Genomic DNA, 20,446 nt, shown 5'->3' with positions numbered 1-20,446 from the left:
TGCATAAACCTTTTCCTAGAATAAAAATGTCTACAAGTTCCATCTTTATTTGAAATGGAATAAAAAACTTGATATTTGGGATCTAGCCCAGCTATAGCATCTTTCTGGATTTTTATTATGTATTCCAATATCTGTCTCACCTCATCCTAGCTAATCAGCATTTTTAAACAACATTGAGTCTGAAGTTTTCCAAAGCCTTCTCTACCTAGATCTCCAAACAAGATGTCTTTCTTGGAAACAGAGGCTTGGCTCAGGTGGTAGAGCACCAGCCATAGTTGGGGGGGAAAAAGCCAAACAAGAGAGCTGGCCCTACGTTCAAGCTACAGTACTGACACAAAATAGATGAGTGCACAAATGGATGGGTGAATGAATGAATGAAAAATAAATCTTTCTCTTTTTATTTTCTGTCAGTTGTAGGGCTTGAACTCTGGGCCTGGGTGCTGTCTCTGAGCTTTTCAGCTCACAGCAAGCACTCTACCACTTGAGCCACCGTGCCACTTCTGGTTTTCTGGTGGCTAATTGGAGATAAGAGTCTCATGGACTTTTCTGCCCGGTCTGGCTCTGAACCGCGATCCTCAGATCTCAGCCTCCTGAGTAGCTAGGATTACAGGCGTGAGCCACTGGCACCCAGCAAATCTTTCTTTTTGCACTCATATTTCATTCATTAAACTACAAAATTATGATAACACATATCTGGATACAAATCCTGTACTCTATGAAACAGATCATTTGTCTAATAATCAGATCCACAAAGCAGCCTATTCCCCCACCCCCACCCCTTCCAAGCATCAGGGTCTGATGGCTGCCATTTTGTAATCAGCCACCTTCACCGAGGAGATACTGTGCTAAATGCTGGCTTCTCCTGTTATCCTTCTTTTCCCTCAGGGAGAAGTTCATATCTGTGTTATTGTTTTTGTCTTGTGTCAGAGGCTTCTTCTTGTCCTTTCCACCGTGGCATTAACAGCTACAGAGACGCATGAGGAACAGAGGAGGTTAACTCTCAGAACCTTCTTAGCAGTGAGATCAGGACAGTTTCATCTGGTCATGGCTGCCTCCTGAGTCCCTGAAGAATTGAATGACATTTCTTGCTCTAATGTTTTGGCTGAAAGAGGCTGAGCTCTTGCTGGAAACAATCACTCCACAGCAAACCCAGGTCAGGCAAGAAGGCCCCTGCCAGAGGGGTCACCCAAGGAGGAGGAAGAGCTGCTGTCCCTTCCTCCCCAGCTTGAGCCCCACTCCTCCCCACCCCCCAGCTCCAGATCCCAGTGTCACCCTGACCTGTCCGGTGATTCTGTTTCGGTACATGATGGTTCTCCGGGCTGCCACACCCCAGCACAACAGCAGCTTGCTGTTTGTGTACTTGGAGGTGGTAGAAAAGAACCCAGGCTTCAAGCGGGCCCCTCCATCCACCATGGCAGCCCCCTGTGTGCCGCCAGGGTCTAGAACTCAGCACTTGAGTGCACTGACTCATTTAAAACCCACAAGCACCCTAGAAGTTCAGTGTCAGAGAAGGCAACATTTTCTAAGATCATGCAGATAAGAAGGCCACACCGGCTTTGAACCCAGAACTCTGACCTGAGGCTCTGATCTCTCACATACTCTGCCTCCACATTGACATTGTGGAACCAAGCAGCGCTGTCCTACCAGAGCTGTAGGGTGTTTATAGATGAAGTCACACTGCCTTCCAACCTTCCTCCCCTCTCCCAGACCCTCCCCAGCCATCACATCCATCATCCTGGCATGGGAACCAGCCAGGGTCCAGCCATGCTTTGCTCATAACCATCCCTCTCCTCACCCTCCACCCAGCCACCAGGAGCAGAGAGCATTGCACCTCGTAAGAGTTCTTCTGTGGTCAAAAGACTGAATATGAAAAAAGGGACCAAGGGCCTGCTCTGATGACTTCTCAAATCGAAACATTATTCACATTCCATCAAATTCTCCCTTTAACTGTACAACTCAGTGGGTTGTGATGTGTGTGTGTGTGTGTGTGTGTGTGTGTGTGTGTGTGTGTGTGTTGTGTGTGTGTGTATTGGCACTGGGGCTTGAACTCAGGGGCTGAGTGCTATGCCTTGGTTTATTCTACCAAGGCTCACACTCTCCCTCTTGAGCCAGAGCCCACCTTCCGTTCCAGGTTTTTGCTGGTTGATTGGAGATCAGAGTCTCATATAATTTTCCTGCCTGGACTGGCTTGAAACCTCAATCCTCAGATCTCAGTTTCCTGAGCAGCCAGGATTACAGGCATGAGCCACCAGCGCCCGGCCACATGTGAGCCTTTATGGTCTGGCTTCTTTCACTTAGCAATAACATTCTCAACGTTGGTCCATGTGGCCGTGTATTCCGGTACTTCCTCCCACTGTGTGGCTGAATCAAATTCCATTGTGTGGCTTGAGCGCATCTGGATTATCTCCTCTTCGGTCATCAGGCATTTCTTTGGGTTGATTCTGCCTTGTGGGTTTTGAGCAACCCTGCTGCAAATGGCCATGGACTCTGCACAGTCTCCGGGTCTGTCCTCATCTCACACTCTATCAGATTCCCAGCCCTCTTGCCTAACATCCTTGCCTCGCCTGCTGGGCTCACCCGGCTGAGGGAAACAGAGAGACAGAACACTGGGTACAACTTGTGTCCTGGACGGGGCCCCTGGCTCAAGAGGGCACGTGGGAATGAAAGCCTGCCAGCTGCCCCGTGTCTTGTGTTGCCTCCAGTCACTCCACAGGCATTCTTTACGAGCCTCGTCCCTCCCTGTGTTAAGTCTTGAAAGGAATTACGTAGAGTCACGATCCACCTGCCCACAAAGGGAAAGAACACAAGCTATGGACAGGATTCTTGGTGGCAGGACCTGGACTTTTATTTAATACCTCTCCCCCATTCCCCTACCTTGTTAGGGGACCTGTACTTCAATTACTGGCTCTTATTAAGTCTCCATTTCCTCTTCTGTATAATGAGGTCCCAATACCTAGCTCATAGGCTGGTGGTGAGGATAAACCAATGCCTCCATCCCCCAGTAATCCATCTTAGGAAAGCCTGAGAGAAAGCTTGACCCGTCAATGACATCTATGGAGAGGTAGGAACTCCTGGAAGAAAATGACACTGGAAGGCTGATTTGTTCTTTGTTTGTCCCAGTACTGGGGCTTGAACTCAAGGCTCAGTGGTATACGCCACACTAAGCTTGCATCTCCAGGGAACGAGGAAGCCTGGTATGTTTCCAGCTAAGGCAGGGCAGATAACTCAGGGACAGGATCTGATACCCGAGCTGAGGAGAGGGGTGGGGCGGGGCTCCACTGAGCCCTAGGACATCCCATGGGAGCCTCCAGCACTCAGAGATTCCTCCGAAAACTGTCATGGTTGATTTATAACCTCCCAGCATCTCCACCAGGCCCGAGAGCCAGGTTAGGAGAAAACACACACATTGTGTGTGCACACGGCCAGGAATAGACCCAGAGCCTGCAGGAAAGGAGAAAGCCCAGCAGAAAACAGGAGTGCAGTGACCCCAGGAAACTCTCACCAGCTGCCAGCAACAGCCCAGAGCATCTTCAGAGCAAGACCGCAAGCATCCAACCACAGGTTGATTTCTCTGTTTATGTGTGAACAAATACTCGTAGGGGGCACTGCACACTGGTCTGAGCACCTTTCAAATACTATGAGCTGATTATCCCTACAACATCCCCGCAGGCAGGTAGAATGATTTCCGTGTTGCAGAAGAGGAAAATTGACTAAGGTCTTCAGCTTTGGGGAGGCAGAGCAGCATTCAAACCGGGGTTATGTGACTGTGGAGGCCAACTTCCCATCTGCTTCTCATAGTGACACCTCCCTCCCCCTCCATCGGGGCAGTCAAGGGGCCTTGAAAGACTCTGACCGGCCCTCTCCTCCCTTCTTCACAAATACGCAGTTGTCCAAGTTGAACCAAGTGTGGTAGTGCATGCCTGTAATCCCAGCACTTGGGAGACTGGAGACGTGAGGGGTTCAAGTTCGAGGTCAGCATGGGCTATGTAGTGAGACTCTGCCTCAAAATATTAAAAAATAAATAAATAAATTGAGGCAGAGCAACTGTATTAATAAGTAGGGCAATCCACTTTTAGGTAGAATTCCTGGGGCTCAGAATTACTGATGCTCTCCCATTTCCTCTCTTTAACATCTGCTGTGACATAGAAAGGCAAAGGTGATGGGTACTAATTATTCAAACGCCTGGGTCCATTCATTCCACATATCTGCGCTGAAAACTTACCATGAGCCAGGCACCCTCCGTGATGCAGATAGCAGGAAGGAAGCACCAAAGAAAGACATGATCCTGGGGCTGGGAAGGTGGCTCAGTGGTAGAGCACTTGCCTTGCATGCCTGAGGCCCTGGGTTCGATTCCTCAGCACCACATAAGCAAAAAGAAAAAAGCTGGAAGTGGCTCTGTCTGTGGCTCAAGTGGTAGAGCGCTAGCCTTGAGCTGAAGAGCTGAGGGACAGCGCCCAGGCCCAGAGTTCAGGCCCCATGACCGGACCCAAAAAAAAAAAAAAAAAAGAAAGACATGATCCTTTTTCTTAAAAAAACAAAAACAAAAATGTGGCCTCCCTGGGTTTGGTGAGGCACACTTGTAATCGCAGCTGTGAGTCACAGAGAGGAAGGTCCTAGTCTAAGACCTAAGTGGTACAGTGCTCGCTCTAGCAAAGGAGAAAGTAATCACGGTAGACGTCAGGTTTGGGGGTGGATATCTTGGGGAAGGTGATGGAGGGGGCAGAAAAGGGCTCCAGGGGGTGCTGGCAGTCTCCTGCCTTTTGACGCAGGGGCTGGTTACTTGGGTATTTGCTTTGGGATGATACATGACACTGTATATTTTCGTGTTTTGTGCTTTTCTCGTTGTGCATAATTTCAGGAGAGGCAGAGCTAAAAACAAAAAAAAAAGGGAAGGGAGAGAAAATAAAAGATTTGAAAGGCTGAACAAAGGCGATTGTAGTAAAAAGAGAAACTCCCTGGGTGACTAATAATGCTTCTCTTTATTCGAAAAGGCTTGGCTGTTTAGCACCTCTGAAGTCAGAGTGCATCCTCATGGCTGGCGTCTTAGATATGGTCATTTCAGGGGCTGCTGGCGGCTTCCCCACCTCTGCGTGGTCTCCAGCCCTTCTGAACAGCACCAGACCCACAGAATGGTGGCCCAAAGCAGGCCAGGGTAATGATCAGGAGGGCAGAAGAAGGAAGAAGGGTGTGGTGACCCAGAAACAGTGCTAAGAGTGGAAGGAGGCAGCTTCTTGCTGTGAGTCAGACGCCAAGCCCTGCTCTAGCATTAGCACAAGGGCCGCTGATACCCATAGGCCTCGTACCTCCACGGGCCCTGCCCCCTGGTGACTTGGCCAGCTTGTGGGAACATATGCCTGGGGTAGGAAGTGGAAGGACAATCACAGGGAGAGTGTTGATGAAAACTGCCAGCCATCTAGCAACTTCCTTCTGACCAGGCTCTGAGAAGAACTCCTGTCTTCAAACTGGAAGCTGCTTTCCAGTGAGGGTTGGAGTTGAGGGCCATGAAGGGAAGAGTCAGAAAGAGCTGGGGTAAGCCAGTGCTGGTGACGCATGCATGCAACCCTAGCTAATCTAAGAAGGCTGAGATCCGAAGACCTGAAGAGCGCAGTTCAAAGCCAGAAAAAGTCTGAGATTTTTATCTCCAATTAACCACAAAAAGCCACAAGTGACTCAAGTGGTAGAGTACTAGAAAAAGCTAAGGAACAATAGGAAGGGAGGAAGGGAGGAATGAAGGAAAGAAGGAAGGAAGGAAGGAAGGAGGGAGGGAGGAAGGGAGGGAGGAGAGAAAAGAAAAGAGAAAGAAAAATGCAAGCAGGCAATAAAAAGAGAAAAAGAAAAGAAAGAAAGAAGGAGAAAGAAAGGAAAGAAAGAAAAGAATGAAGGAAGGAAGGAAGGAGAGAGAGAGGGGGAAGGAGGGAGGGAAGGAAGGAAGGAGGGAAGGAAGGAAAGAGGAAGGAGGGAGGGAAGGAAGGAAAGAAGGAATACAGTTTAGGTCACATGTCAAAAGAAGTTCTTGGTGACAATGATGATACCATGAAATGCTAACTTAATGTAAATACTGCAGTTCCCTCTTCTGCAAACCTTCAGTGTTCAACTCTGTATTGTCTGGGAGGTTTGAGTATGTGGCACAGAGTGAGTCAATGAACATCCATAACTAACTATATCAGTTCACTAACTCATCCCAAGTCCAATAAGCAGGCGATCTTTTACTCTCTCCATGTGAAGCTGAGGACAGAAAGCATATAACAAGCGGCCAAGGTCTCACAGCCCCCAAATGCTGGGGCCAAGCTTGACCTCCATCTCTAACAGCTCCTTTCTACCAGGTAGTATTTGTCCCATCATGGGATTCTTCAAGTCCTGAGAAGTTATCTGGAACTTTCTGATCTGTTCTTGGCCTTCTTTTCAAAGAACTGTCTATGGGGCCCTGCGTAGGAATTCTTCCAGATCTCGATCTAACAGCAACTTCCATGGCTTGATGGCTGCGCATGAGCTCATCACATTCCTCCCCCTGTCCTTGGCCCTAAGCTTTTCCAATTGTGCTAAAAGTAGCGCTGACCCGTGCGTGCAGTCTGTCCAGGAGCCAGGACTATTTTGACTGTGTCCTCAGGAATCATGTGATCTGAGCCATGTACAAGCTGGACTGCTCCCATGAGCGCTCGGATGTAGTGCCAAGAATGTTCTGGCCAACACACCTGTTCCCAGAGCAGGACTAAAGGCTACTCATCACCCGCAGCCTCCACCCTGTGCGTCCTGAGGGGCTGCATCCAGGGAGGGGAAGTGGTGGGGATAGTACTGGGAGAGTCACAAGCAGTCTATGCCCTTCTCCATAAGAGAGCAACCCGCCAGTTTGGAGCAAACGTCTTTTAGCTCTCTCTCCCTTGGATAGGACATTGCTGACTTGGGAGTTTGTGACATCCACTCAGTAGGGGCCCATGGACACCTCCCTGGGGACAGAGAGTATCATAGGCTTCTGCTGGAAATGCGCATGCGCTCCTTTCTGGAATAGCCTGGCTATTCTTCAAAGAGAAGCCTTGCCAGACCGGTCTCGCCCACCCTTCTGTGACTCAGGGGGTACTTGGCATGCGCTATCCTTTAATAGAACACTTTCCAACCAGGTACTGGTGGCTCACGCCTGTAATCCTACCTACTCAGAAAACTGAGATCTGAGGATTGTGGCTCAAAGGCAGCCTAGAGAGACAAATCCAAGAGGCTCTCATCTCTAATTAACTAGCAAAGAGTCCAAAAATGGAGGGATGATTCAAGTGGTAGAGTACAAGCCTTGAGTAAAATAGTCAAGAGTTCAAGGCCCAGTACTAGCACAATCGATCAATCAGTCAGTCAGTCAGTCACTTCCACCCTATTTTCTTCCCATCTCAGCTCTGAGTACTTAACTTCAGGCAACTCTCAGTTCCAACACCCAGGATTCGGTGGACACTCAGCCTAGGTGGGCCGATGACCCCCAAAGCCAACAAGACCAGCCCAGCTCTGGTGTTTATGCCCTCATCCATTCCTACACCATGTTGAAACATGACTTCTCTGCCTGTCGTTTGTCTGGACAGTGGAGAAACGGCATCTAATGAGACTGGGTCCCTGCCCAACAGAGTTCTTGGCCACCTCAGGGAGCCATGGGTACAGGACATAAAGGTCTAAAGGTTGTTGTATTGTGTTCATATGGTTGGCCTACAGGATCTGCATCTGTGGATGTGACAAACCGGATGGAAAATAGGTCTCCACAGTGAACACACACAGATCTCTTTTGGGTATTATTCCCTAAACAATATGGCACACCAGCCATCTGCATAGCATGTCCACTGTCATCTAGAGATGGCTTCAAGTATGAAGGCAGATGTGTAAAGGTTCTAGGAATTGCGTCATCTTCTACAAGGGACTTGGGCCTCTGTGGAGGCTGGGGTGTCCTAGCACCAATCCCCTGTGGATAATGAGGAAAATCTACTTTGTTCATGGATTTCTAGCCATGGATGGGAGGCTGCGTGGATGTTTCTCAAGACCAGGGAGATTGGGGCCCTGTGGAGCCCAAAGACATGCCTCCTTCCCTGGGTGTCTCCCAGTCCCCGCCTCTCTGCCCCTTGGGGCCTATAATCTCTCCATCCAGCCATCCTCTGCGCTTCCCAATTAGCCTGAAATTGGCTCCAGTAACACGAATGTGCTTTCTCCTTGTTAGAATCTTAATATTGTATGAATCACAAGTCCCAGCTGCCCTGGTGTGGCGGTCAGGGTCAGAGGTGTGAATTAAAACAACACAGGGTCCCGAGCACTTCAGTCAGGGGATGCTGAGGCTAGCGGAAGAGAAGACATCGCTTGCCTTTGTCACTGCTAATGAGAGTCCTCCCCAAATGGTTGATCTCAAACTCTTTCCTTTGAGAGCTTTAAATACCTGGCCCACATCACGCTAGCATAACAGTCTGAAGAGCTCCCTTTGAGCATTTTACAAGTATGATTTCATTTAGTCGTTGGATGATGTTATGATGTCCGGTTAAGTGACATGCCCGTGATCTCACAGTTAGTCATGACAGTCACTTTGTGAGCCCCATTTTTTTTCTGGGCCTCTAGAAATCCCAGGAACCATTTTCTGTTAGCAATGCAATTAAAAGGAATGATTCTGTTTTGAGGATGCTAGGGGTCTTGGCCATCCTCCCCTAAAGTTCCCAAGTGTCTCCCAAAGTCTCCCCTAACTTCCAGGCCAAAGCTTTGACCTATTCAGATCCACCCATGCCTACTGGTGCCAGGCACTGTGCCAAATCCTGGGAAAGATCTGGAAATGTGTAGACACAGTTATCTGTGGCTCACCACCCAATGTGCTCCAAACCTTCCTTCCCCGACTATTTCTTTATTTACTGTGACACAACATTGGCTACTACAGACCTACCTTCCTCAAGCTTCCATGGAGTACATTGCCCAAGCTACATTGTCTCCTGCTCTGGCCATCTACAGCATCTCCTTCTTTGGTCAGCAGCCACTTGTGTGTGGGAGCACTGGGGGACATATTAGTAAGTGTGTGTATACATGTATATGCATGCATGTGCACACACACACACACACACACACACACACACACACACACACGCTTGGACTTAAGAGCTTGAACTCAAGGCCTCAAGCCCTTGCTGGGCTTCTTTTGCTCAAGGCTGCTGCTCTACCATTTGTGCCATACCTCCACTTCATTTCTGCTCACAGTCTCACAGACTTTCTTCTCAGGCTGGCTTTGAACCTCAATCCTCAGATCTCAGGCTCCTGAGTAACTAAGATTCCAGGTCTGAGCCATTGGTGGCTGGACATTCAGCCTTCATGAGACATAGTCTCAGAGAGGGAGCAATACAAGGGCTGAAATGTCTGAGTGCACAGGAGACATCCACACCACTTGACTTTCCACAGAGACACTGACTGACTCAGTCTTAAAAAGTAGCACCATGAAGATGATTGGGTGACAGTCAACTAGGTCATAAAATGACACTGAAGAAGTTATTCCATTCCTTCCTCTAGGAATTGGGCATATAATACCTCACCAGCCTGTCTGCTAAAGCTCTGTGTGTGTGTGTGTGTGTGTGTGTGTGTTGGTACTGGGGCTTGAACTCAGGGCCAAAGTGCTCAGCTTTAGCATTTTTCCCTTAAGACTAGCTCTCTGTCCCTTGAGCCACACCTCTATCTTGGCTTTTTGGCTAGTTAATTGGAGATAAGAGTCTCAAAGACTTTTCTACCCAAGCTGGCTTCAAATTGTAATCCTCAGATCTTAGCCTCCTGAGTAGCAAAGATTACAGGTGTGAGCCACCAGTGCCCAACTCTGTCCGCTCAAGTCTTAAGGGTAGGCTTGATTAAACAAAAGAAATTGTTATGGAAGCATTTCATGGGTTATAAAGTCCTATGCCAACAGAAAGACTGGCTCCTAAGAAGGCCTTGCATACATCCGGACACCTAGCAGTTATTCAGAAAATATCAGTTCATTTCCATTGAAGTGTTTCAAATGAAACACTCCATTCACCTCCGTCTGTGGGTTTCTCTGGCAGCTGTGAATCCTAGCACTGAGGATTCCTGTCAGCTGCATAAGCAAGAAGGATGTGAAAAACTTGAAATCTACAGATGCTGAACTGACCCAGAAACCAGTCTAGTGCCTACTATGGGGCTGGTCTGGGGGCCATGTGTCCCAGAACATGAGCCTCAGGCATGGGGCAGTCTCTGTCCAAGTCCTAGGCCCCCTGGCTTTGAGGAACATACATTACACTTTCCCTAAGCCACTGGGGCTGCCTGGCCCAGGATTGTGCCTTTGTCTTGGATATGTTCTTCAGAGACACTGCAGGCCTGTTCCTCATTAGCCACGCTCTCATTTCAGCACCCCTACCCTACGGAGGATGAGAAGAGGCAGATCGCAGCCCAGACAAACCTCACACTCCTGCAAGTAAACAACTGGTGAGTTAACATCATCTGCCCCAAAGCACTCAGATCCAGGGGCACAGGCTTGGCAAGGGTAGCAGGGAGAAGAGAGAGAATGCCCAGGCCTGCCTCACTCTCAGTCCAGCTGCCAGGGCAGTCCTGCTCCTAAGAGGACTGGATGCAGAGCCAGAATCAACCCTGGCCCTTGGCTTCATCTGCAGCTTCTTAGCACCCTCTGCTGGTGGCTAATGCCTATAATCGTAGCTACTCAGGAAGCTGAGGTCTGAGGATCACAATTTGAAGCCAGCCTGCATAGGAAAGCCCATAATACCCATATTTCTAGTTAACCCATAAAAACCTAAAAATGATGGTAAAGGCAGCTTTGAGAAAAATCTAGCTAACGGACAGTTCCCAGACCCTGAGTTCAAGCCCCAGTACAGGTGCACACACATGCATACACCCCACAAAGGCTGGAGAGAAGGAGGGAGATTTGCCATCTGGACCCCATAGAGATCTCTGCTTTCCCCTTGTCTCCTTCTGGCTGCCCCAACGAAGCTGAAAATGGGCCAGGTCTGGCTAGATAGGAGTGTCTCCCAGTTTTGAAGTTCCACCATGGCACAATCCACCGTCTAGAGAGACAGCAACAGAAATTGGTGTCTATGACTACAACGTTTTCCTCCCCTGTTCCATCCTGAACTTGAGCAGGAATTTCAGACGCCTTGCCTGTCTTGCTTCTCGGGCAGCCTGTGGTTACCAAGCTCCAGCTGATTCCACGAGCATCTCAATGCCTGGGGCCTTTCACCAGGCAGCCTTTTACCCCTAGCTGGAAAGAAACCCCATCTGCCTTGTCTACTGCAGACTGAGGAGCAGCCTCATTTCCTCTCCCCTCCCCTGCCCCTCACCAGTCTCCACCTTCACCCCTGACAGGTTCATCAACGCCCGGAGACGCATTCTGCAGCCCATGCTAGATGCCAGCAATCCAGACCCTGCCCCCAAAGCCAAGAAGATCAAGTCTCAGCACCGGCCCACCCAAAGATTCTGGCCCAACTCTATTGCTGCGGGGGTCCTGCAGCAGCAGGGAGGTGCCCCAGGGACGAACCCCGATGGTAAGACTGGGACTGAGGTCTCCTTAGGTAGGAGCAGGTGAGAGCTCCTGGAAGCAAAGATTCAAAGGTGGACTGACTCCTTCCCCCAACCCCGCTGCTAGTCCAGCACATGAATGTGCTCCCATCAAAGCCTTACAGAAGTGGATGTTACTGCATATAGATATAGTGTGTGTGTGTGTGTGTGTGTGTGTGTGCGCGTGCGTGTGCGCGCGTGCGTGCACTCTGGTCCTGGGACTTGAACTCCAGGCCTACATGCTGTCCCTTAGCTTTCTTGCATAAGGATCGTGTTCTACCATTTGAGCACAGCTCCACTTCTGGCTTGTTGGTAGTTAATTAAGGATAAGAGACTCTTGGGTTCATCTGCCAGGGCAGGTTTCAAACTGGGATCTTCAGATCTCAGCCTCTTGAATAGCTAGGATTACAGGCATGAGCTGCCAGTACCCAGCATTTTTAAAAGGTCTTTTGTACAGAGGGAGTTCAAAGGGGTTTCAATGTCAATTTGTGAATACAATGCGTCTTAATCAATGTCACCCTTTCGACATCCTCCCCCACCCCTTCCATCTCCACCCAGCCCCTCAAGTCACTTGATTCCATTTGCACATGTGCACATTGAATGCTATGACTTTATTCCCATTCATCTGTCCCCCTACCCTTGACCATACACCTCTCCCCATCACACATGCTCCAGCTTCCCGGTGTTCATTTTGTTAGACTGTAGGTTAGCTGTTACACCACAGTGACACCATTAGAATCCTCACCTCCAGAATACCATCCTTTAGTTAAAATCTGTGGATTTATGCATATGATCCTGTATATGTTCACATCTATCTGTAATTTAGATCTAACTTGCACCAACGAGAGGAAACATACGTCCTTTGTCTCTTGGAGCCTGACTTCACTTAACATGCTTTTTTTTCCGGGCCCATCATCTTGTATACACGTTAACCAGCCACCAGCAAGCTCACAAAGATGAGCGGGCATGCATGGTCATCGGAGTCGGTGACGGCTCAGCAGAGCCCCCTCCTCACTCCCACAAGCCCCTGAGTTGCTCAGCACAGCCTGTGTCTGCACGGCTCCCCCAAGTCCGAGGCATCTATAAATACCAAGGCAGGCAGCTGGCTTGTGAACAGAGAGGCCAGGAGGAGCTTTGTTCTCCCAGCCTCCCCATCACACCCTCCACACACACTCTCCCTTCTAATTGCCAGTCGCCTAGTGCACCATGAATAATTCAATCAGCCAGACATTTTAGAACTTGGCGTGTGAGGATGGCTGTGTGGGCAGTAGGCTGGAGACGCTGTACGTGTGCACACACACCTTCCTGCTTCTGGGCACCCATATGGTTGTGGGCAGGCTCCTGTGAGATGGGTTACCATTCTAGGAGGTAGATTGTAGCCCCTAGATTGGAGGGGGAAAGGGGCCCGGGCTAGGCCAGGCCGGAAAAGAATCTCAATTCCATCACCACTTGACTGTGTCAGCTTGAGTTCATAGCTTAATTGGTTGTGACTAAATCTCCTCTTTTTTGTCGGTCGTGGGGCTTGAACTCTGGGCCTGGGCGCTGTCCCTCAGCTCTCCAGCTCAAGGCGAGCGCTCTACCACTTGAGCTACAGTGCCACTTCCGGTTTTCTGGTGGTTTATTGGAGATAGGAGTCTCACGGTCTTTCTTGCCCGGGCTGGCTTTGAACTGTGATCCTCAGATCTCAGCCTCCTGAGTAGCTAGGATTACAGGCGTGAGCCACCAGCGCCCGGCTTAAATCTCCTCTTTTGAATGGGCACAGTAAACCTCTGTCTTACAAAACTAGTAGAAAGAAGCCGGGCACCGGTGGCTCACACCTGAAATCTGAGGATCGAGGTTCAACGCCAGTCGGGACAGGAAAGTCCGGGAGACTCTTAATCTCCAATTAACCACCAGAAAACTGGAAGTGGCGTTGTGGCTCAAGTGGTAGAGCACTCACCTTGAGCTGAAAAGCTGAGGGACAGCGCCCAGGCCCAGAGTGCAAGCCCCACGACTGACAGAAAAAGAAAAAGAAAACAAACAAACAGTAGAAAGTCAAAAAGACTTCACACAGTGCAGTGTGTGTGGTCATGAGCATGAGCAGAGCTGCTGGGGAAGGGGGAGGGGAAAGCTGAGGAGTCAAGGAATGTTTGGGATCATCTTGCTGGGAGGGTGGGGGGGAGGGTGGGGTGCCCTCACCACCCCAGGAACCAGTCCATCCATCTCTGCCTAACACTTGCATTGCTGGGCCTGACCACCAGCCCTTGCCTAGCCCTGACCTTTGCCCTCTCTCCCTCAGGTTCCATCAACTTGGACAACCTGCAGTCTCTCTCCTCAGACAATGCCACCATGGCCATGCAGCAGGCCATGATGGCGGCCCATGATGACTCATTGGATGGGACAGAAGAAGAGGATGAGGATGAGATGGAGGAGGAAGAGGAAGAGGAGGAGCTGGAAGAGGAGGCCGATGAGCTGCAGACGACGAATGTCAGTGACCTGGGCTTAGAACACAGTGACTCCCTGGAGTAGTTGGACAGCCCAGTTGGCACTGGTCACTGAGCAAGCGAGGAGTGTCATCAGGAGGGTGTGGGGTAGGGTGGGGGGATATGGGCGGGCACCACAGAGGAAGTTGGGCCTGGCTTCCAAATCAGTAGCTCGAGGAAACGCAGAGGCGATATCCTGCTTCTTCCCAACTACCAAGCGTCAGTGAGCACCCAGCCCCCTTCCCCTAGAACTGTGGAGGACTCTGTTTGGCAGGGCTGGTCAACAGCCTACACAGAAAGACAGAAGTGAGATCTGGACTCATCAACTTCTTGAGAACAGATGGCCCCCTGAGGGGTCCCCATAGAAGGACTTGAGTTGTTTACAAGCACCATGAGGTAGATAAGGTGCTGTTTTCAGAGTGGGCCTGTGCCAGGGGACAGGGTTGGGAGGGAAGGGAGAGACAAAACGATTCTAGCATCTACCCCTCCAGAAGGATCTCAGCTCCTTTGAGAGACATCGGAAGGCAGGGGAGAGCCCAAAAGCATAACCAGAGGCCAGAGGCATGGAGGGCCCCCCCAGGTAACAACACCCCCTGCAGACCGGAGTGGGAACTGGGTTCCATAAGACATTGGCTCAGCTCTCCAGGGCTCTGACTCGGCAGCAACGTGGACTTGGGAGAGAAGGAAGAAAGCCAGAAGAGACTCCCCTCTCTCTTTCTCTCTCCCTCTTGGCAATATATTGTCAGCTGGTGAGTTCAACTTGTCAGATGTTAAAAAAGAAGTTTCTCCATCTGGGTTGGCTTCAAGAACCAAGGAAGTGGCAGAATCTGGATGAGGAAGCCAAAGTAAGATGACTTTGGAGATGGTACCTGTTGCTTGGAAGGTCACATAACTCAGCTCCGGTAACAACAATGGTCTTTGACCCTAGACGTCTCCACCCCAAGATGGAGTTCCTTGAATGTTCCACGCTCTTTGTGGACCTGCAGCGCGGTGCATCCTGGGTGGCTTTAGGAATCTTCCCACCCCTCTGGTCCCCATGGAATTCCTCTGCTCTCCAACTGGAACCATCCGCCTCGACTTCCCTCCTTCATTTTATCCTTCAGAGAAAACAGAACCACCTTTGGAAAGAAGCATCGGCTCCATGGGAAGGCAGGATTTGGAGAAAGCGCTGCAACCTTCTTCCCATCAGTATCCAAAATGGCAGGAGGTCATGCACCAAAAAGCCTACCTTCTCCACCTCGCTGATCTGCAGCCCTCCACTCTACCCAGCGCTGGAAGAAACTAGGAATCCTGGGAGGAGGGAACATTCTACCATCTGCCCACCCCCTACACACACCCTCCAAGCCCCACGATTGGCACCCATTTCTCCTGCTCCCTCCCAACCCCATGGCCGTGAATGACAGGCCTGATCCCATGTGTGTTTTTCCCATTGGGTTTAATTTAATGGACATGAAGTTTCATTTGTAAATTGTGCATTAGCCATCTCTTTCAGTGGCAGGCTTACCTGGCTAATTGGAGGGGGACTTCAGGGCTCTCTGGGGTTCCCTCTCCTGTCTGGTTGGGTGAAGAGAAGAATCATCAATATCCTGAGGTCTCCCTGAAATGAATGTATTTCCCCCTCTCCCCAAAAAAGAGCTGATATTTAATGTTTTAATAGGGGTTTTTGAGACACAAATAACCTTATTTATAATCTGGGTGATCCAATCATTTTTTTACTCCCTTTTTGAGCTAGAGGAAAGTCTAAGCTTTTTGGGTGTTAGACTTTCACGATTGTGCAGTGGGATAAAATATATGTCCTCTTCTGATTCAGTTTTCTTGTTCACAGACATGCGCACACACCACACGTACCCCTTCCATTCACCACTTGGACAAGCATCCCACCTGCACAAACACCCTCCTCCCAACACACACACATGTGCCCACATCTCTTCCTCCTCGCCCTCTCCACCTGCCTAATGTTATACAACCTCCTTCTGATGTATCCACCAAACTGAATGTGGCCGAGCAGTTTTCAGTAAATCTTATTACCAACCATCATTCTGGTGTGCAATTCTCTTTTCCGATGGCTGATCTAGAAGTCCCTTGTTCCTTTAGTGGAATGGACTCTAAGCCAGACAGCATCTAGAACTGACTTCATTGAACTGAGTACCAACAGAAAGGGACAAAGTAGCCACCTCCGTTAGGCTCAATTTGGCATGCTTACCTGGTGCCCGTGACTAGATCTGAAACAAAGAGAGTAGAGAGAAAAACAGAAGGAAGCTCTCTTCTGCCCTCTCCTGGCAGTTTCTCTCCACTGCAGAGGAGAGCTCTGGTTCCTTCCTTCCATGGTTCAACACCGTCCTCAAAGCCTTTCATACTTCCCATCTCATCTGTACCCTAGGCTGGGGATTTTCATCCAAGCTGGGGTTCCACACTTTACTCTCATATGTGCACCTTGCCTTGTCTCATAGGTGAAAGGTCCCAGGACCTGAGATAGATCCTGAACGGTGGCTTTAACAGAAGGAGCCATCATTTGAATTCCAAGGGCCAATCTGCACTGCATTTACTGGGGAAAGAAGGGGCAGCATATTTCCTCACACAAGTGATTGGAAGGCTGTCTTGTCAGCCTCAGACCAGACCTCTCCTTACTTGGGCTCCATTGCTGTTATGTCTGGGCCGTCTGCTTAGAAACTGTTAGGACCTCCTTGTTCATAATTACAAAGGTTGCAGAGTCTGCTCTTTCCCATGAATCTATTAGATCCAGGCTGAGGATGGACTGGGGGGTGGGGTTATACATGCAAATAGGCCTCCCTGGGATCATCCAGACAGCTCCCTGAGATGTGTATGTGTGTGTGTTGCCAGTCCTGGGGCTTGAACTCAGGACCTGGGCACTGTCCCTGAGCATTTGTGCTCGAGGCTAGCACTTTACCTCTTGAACCACTTTCAGCCATTTGGGTGGTTAATTGAAGATAAGAGTCTTACTGACATTTCTGCCCAGGCTGGCTTCAAACCATGATCCTCAGATCTCAGCCTCCCAAATAGCTAGTATTATAAGCATGAGCCACTAGCCCCTGGCTTGGGTCACTGTATTTCTTATAGATCCCAGTACCAACCCACCCCTGTCACCTGGAGAATTCTGCAAACTCAGCAGAGACTCTCCTCTGCAGACAAATAAGAAAGTCAAGATGAACAAGGAGATAATTCATTAAAAGAACTTTACCTCCCTGCAGCAGCAAGACTGACTGCATTATCATTTAAAGCAGTGGTTTCCAAAGAGCACATCATTAAAAGACATTCTATCAAGAAAAAGAGAATACTTATACTTCTGTAAAAAAAGAAAAAGAAAGAAAGGAAAGGAAAGGAAAGGAAAAAAAGAACTTAAGATGCACCTTAATTCACTAACAACTCTAAAAAGTCCTATAGGAAAGAAACTTGCTTAACTTTGTTCTGTCACTTCTTTTTTGTTTATTTCAAGTAATATCTATTCAAGATTCTGCAAGACACGCTTTAGGGAATATTACTCTAAAGAAACGACATGGTGGCCAGCCCAGCCTCTCCCCTCCCCTGGATTGTTTGATATATTGAGTTCGGAGCTGTTAACTTTAATTTTATTCTCAAGGTGATGTACATAGGGGTCACAGTTACGTAAGTAAGGTAGTGAATACATTTCTTGTCCAACTTGTTACCCCCTCCCTCATTTTTTATTTATTTTATTATGAAAATACCGTAGAGAGGGGTTACAATTACATGAGCAAGGTAATGCGTACATTTCTTATCAAGCATTGTTGCCTCCTCCTTTGTTTTTCCCCTACCATCCCTTCCCTCCCATCTCCACAACTACACTCACTGCCCCCACCCCAGCCAAAGTTGTAAAGTTCGTTTTTGACATTGCATCTTGTACATCTCATTAGTTGCAATGGGTCCACCTGTATCCCTGTTTAAACAATTTGTTTTTTCCCTTCCCCTCCCTCATTTTTCTAACCATGTTGCCAATCCAACAGGGCTTTTCTAAATGGTTTAGGATGCAGTGGTTGTGTTTTGAGGAGGCGGAGAACCCTGTGTCTGCATCACCCCTAACACTGCCCAACTCAAGGAGAAGATGTCCCATCATCCCTGTGGTCATAAGACAGATGGGACCGTGGGGGAGGGGCAGGGGAGATTTCCTTAGTGCAAAAAGGAACTTGTTCAGAATAACTTCTGTACCTGACTCTTTGGGTTTTGAGATCTTGCTCATGGGAGTTGATGGATTCCCATGAACTGCCTTGCTGGGGGCCCGGTGAGGTCCCATTTATGACAGTGCTTTTCAGGGATCTATTTCCTAATGCATCTTTTGTTTTTTAAATTTTTTTGGGGGGGTCCGGTCGTGGGGCCTGAACTCTGGGCCTGGGCGCTGTCCCTCAGCTCTTCAGCTCAAGGCTAGCGCTCTACCACTTGAGGTGCCACTTCCGGCTTTTTTCTTTTTGCTTATGTGGTGCTGAGGAATCGAACCCAGGGCCTCAGGCATACAAGGCAAGCGCTCTACCACTGAGCCACCTTCCCAGCCCCTGCATCTTTTGTTTTTAAGACAAGGAAGAAGGAGGGGAATGTTTTAGTTGCCAGTGGAAGCTCTTTCCTTTATAAAAGCTTCTTCCCATTTCCTTTCCCCCCATCACTGCCCCGGTTGGTCCCAGTTGTTCAATGAGCTCTCACTGGTGCCTGCTCTGTTCCTGGCATCTGCTTGGGGTCAAGAAGCTAAGAGCTAAGTACCAAGGACCAGCTGGAAGACTGTTGATGGCAAAATGCTGGTGTGTTTCCCCTTTGACATCTTATTTCCATCTTACAGAGGAGGCAGCTTTTATTATACCACTTTCAAGTGTGTCTTCGACTTTTATACATCTCAGCCTCTCTCTGGGCCAATCTCATTTAGCCCCTTTGCAAATTAAATGCATCTCATTAAATTGAACCCATTTAGGACAATGCCCTTCAGGTGTGTGCTTCTTAGTACATCTTTCATTTTAAGACAAGTGTTTGATTTATTTTTCATCTCATTACGCTCTTAAAATTATGTGCATCTCATTATACTCCGTGCACCGCGATGCCTTATTTCAGGTGGAGATGTTACACACCCAGTATGATCGGGCAAGAATATGATTTTTTTTTCATTTCATTACAAGCCTTACAATTTATGTACATCTCATTACAATCAGCCATTTAAGACAATTCCTTTTGGTTGTGGGTATCTCATTATCTCTTTTCATTTTCTAATTTTTTTTCATGTTATTTATTCAGAGAACTCGCTTCGCGTGAATGTATCTCACATTCACCTGTTATTTTCAGCGAATCTCTGGGCCGATTGTCTGCATCAGTGTATTGCAAAATGTTTAGTAGGCCAAATGTAGTTAAGGCCAGCTCTACCCTTCCATAGTCTCCTATGACTCCTTTGTATGGAAAGAAAGAATGCTGGGATCCCTTGGGTTTGGTTTTAGCCCTTCAATAACTTCCCTTTACATACACACAGAGACCATGGAGACGAACTTTTCCTCGCATGTGCACTGGGGAGACTGGAGGAGGTAGATGGTGTCTAGGCACCTTGTAGATGCTATTCTTGACACTCCAGATTTGTGGACCACCCAGCAAGTCCCACCTTTGCTGGGGAAGTTGCACGTTCTTCTCAGATTCTTCTTGGATTTGGGCAGGTCAAAAGACAAAGACAGCTGGGCGCTGGTGGCTCATACCTGTAATCCTAGCTACTCACAGGAGGCTGAGATCTGAGGATCGTGGGTCAAAGCCAGCCCATGAGACTCCTAACTCCAATTAACTACCAGAAAACTGGAAGTAGCACTGTAGCTCCAAGTGGTAGAGCACTAGCCTTGAGCTGAAAAGCTCTGGGATGGCACCCAGGCCTTGAGTTCAAGCCCCATGACTGAAAGCTCGCTGTCTATAGATCCATCTACTGAAAGCTCGCTGTCTATAGATCCATCATTCATAGCAACAGCAGCCCATTCCAGCATAGGGCGCAGACGGTTCACAGCTTCACCTTCTGTCCATCAGGACAACCTTCACGTTCTGTCTTCAGCAGCAACAGCACCTCTGTCATTTGTGCAGTCCTGGGGCTCCTGGGTTATGTGTCTGCAAGCAGCCCTTCAGGAAACCTGTGGGTCTTTCTAGACTCTAGAAACCTTCCCATCTGATCATAACAACCCCCAAGCAGTTTCTCTGAGTGATTCTGGGCTGGTCTGTGAGTTTCTTCTGTCACCTTGTCAGTGAAAATAGAATCTATCCTCTAAGTTCAAAATTAAATCTGACTTTGCACCCTTCCCCCTCCAGTGCTTCTTTGAGGGAACAGGTGGAGGGATCTGAATCTGGGCATCTACTTTGTCTCCTCATCCTCAGCAGCTGGAGTTTGGAGTTCTAGAATCAGCAGCTCTGAGCTCCCAGTGCAGGTGTGAAGCTGATTTTAGAGGAGCAGGCTGCACCTGCCTTACTTGCTATTTTGGTTTTGTGTTCAGCCGACACTGAAG

General features: G+C 48.8%; 1 protein-coding gene across 1 annotated transcript in view; it reads left to right on the top strand.

Moving 5' to 3' along the window:
- The window catches only part of Pknox2 (PBX/knotted 1 homeobox 2), a 78,638-nt gene extending 62,781 nt beyond the window's left edge, over positions 1-15,857 (top strand). The window contains exons 8-10 of the mRNA XM_013009566.1: positions 10,346-10,422; positions 11,314-11,492; positions 13,784-15,857. Coding sequence (XP_012865020.1) covers positions 10,346-10,422; positions 11,314-11,492; positions 13,784-14,013 — 486 coding nt within the window. The 3' untranslated portion in view covers positions 14,014-15,857. The remainder of the gene's footprint in view (positions 1-10,345; positions 10,423-11,313; positions 11,493-13,783) is intronic.
- The last annotated feature ends 4,589 nt before the right edge of the window (positions 15,858-20,446 follow it).

Source organism: Dipodomys ordii, unplaced genomic scaffold (genome assembly GCF_000151885.1).
Source record: "Dipodomys ordii isolate 6190 unplaced genomic scaffold, Dord_2.0 Scaffold10, whole genome shotgun sequence".
Lineage (NCBI taxonomy): Eukaryota > Metazoa > Chordata > Mammalia > Rodentia > Heteromyidae > Dipodomys > Dipodomys ordii.
This window is presented reverse-complemented; position numbering and strand designations above follow the sequence as displayed.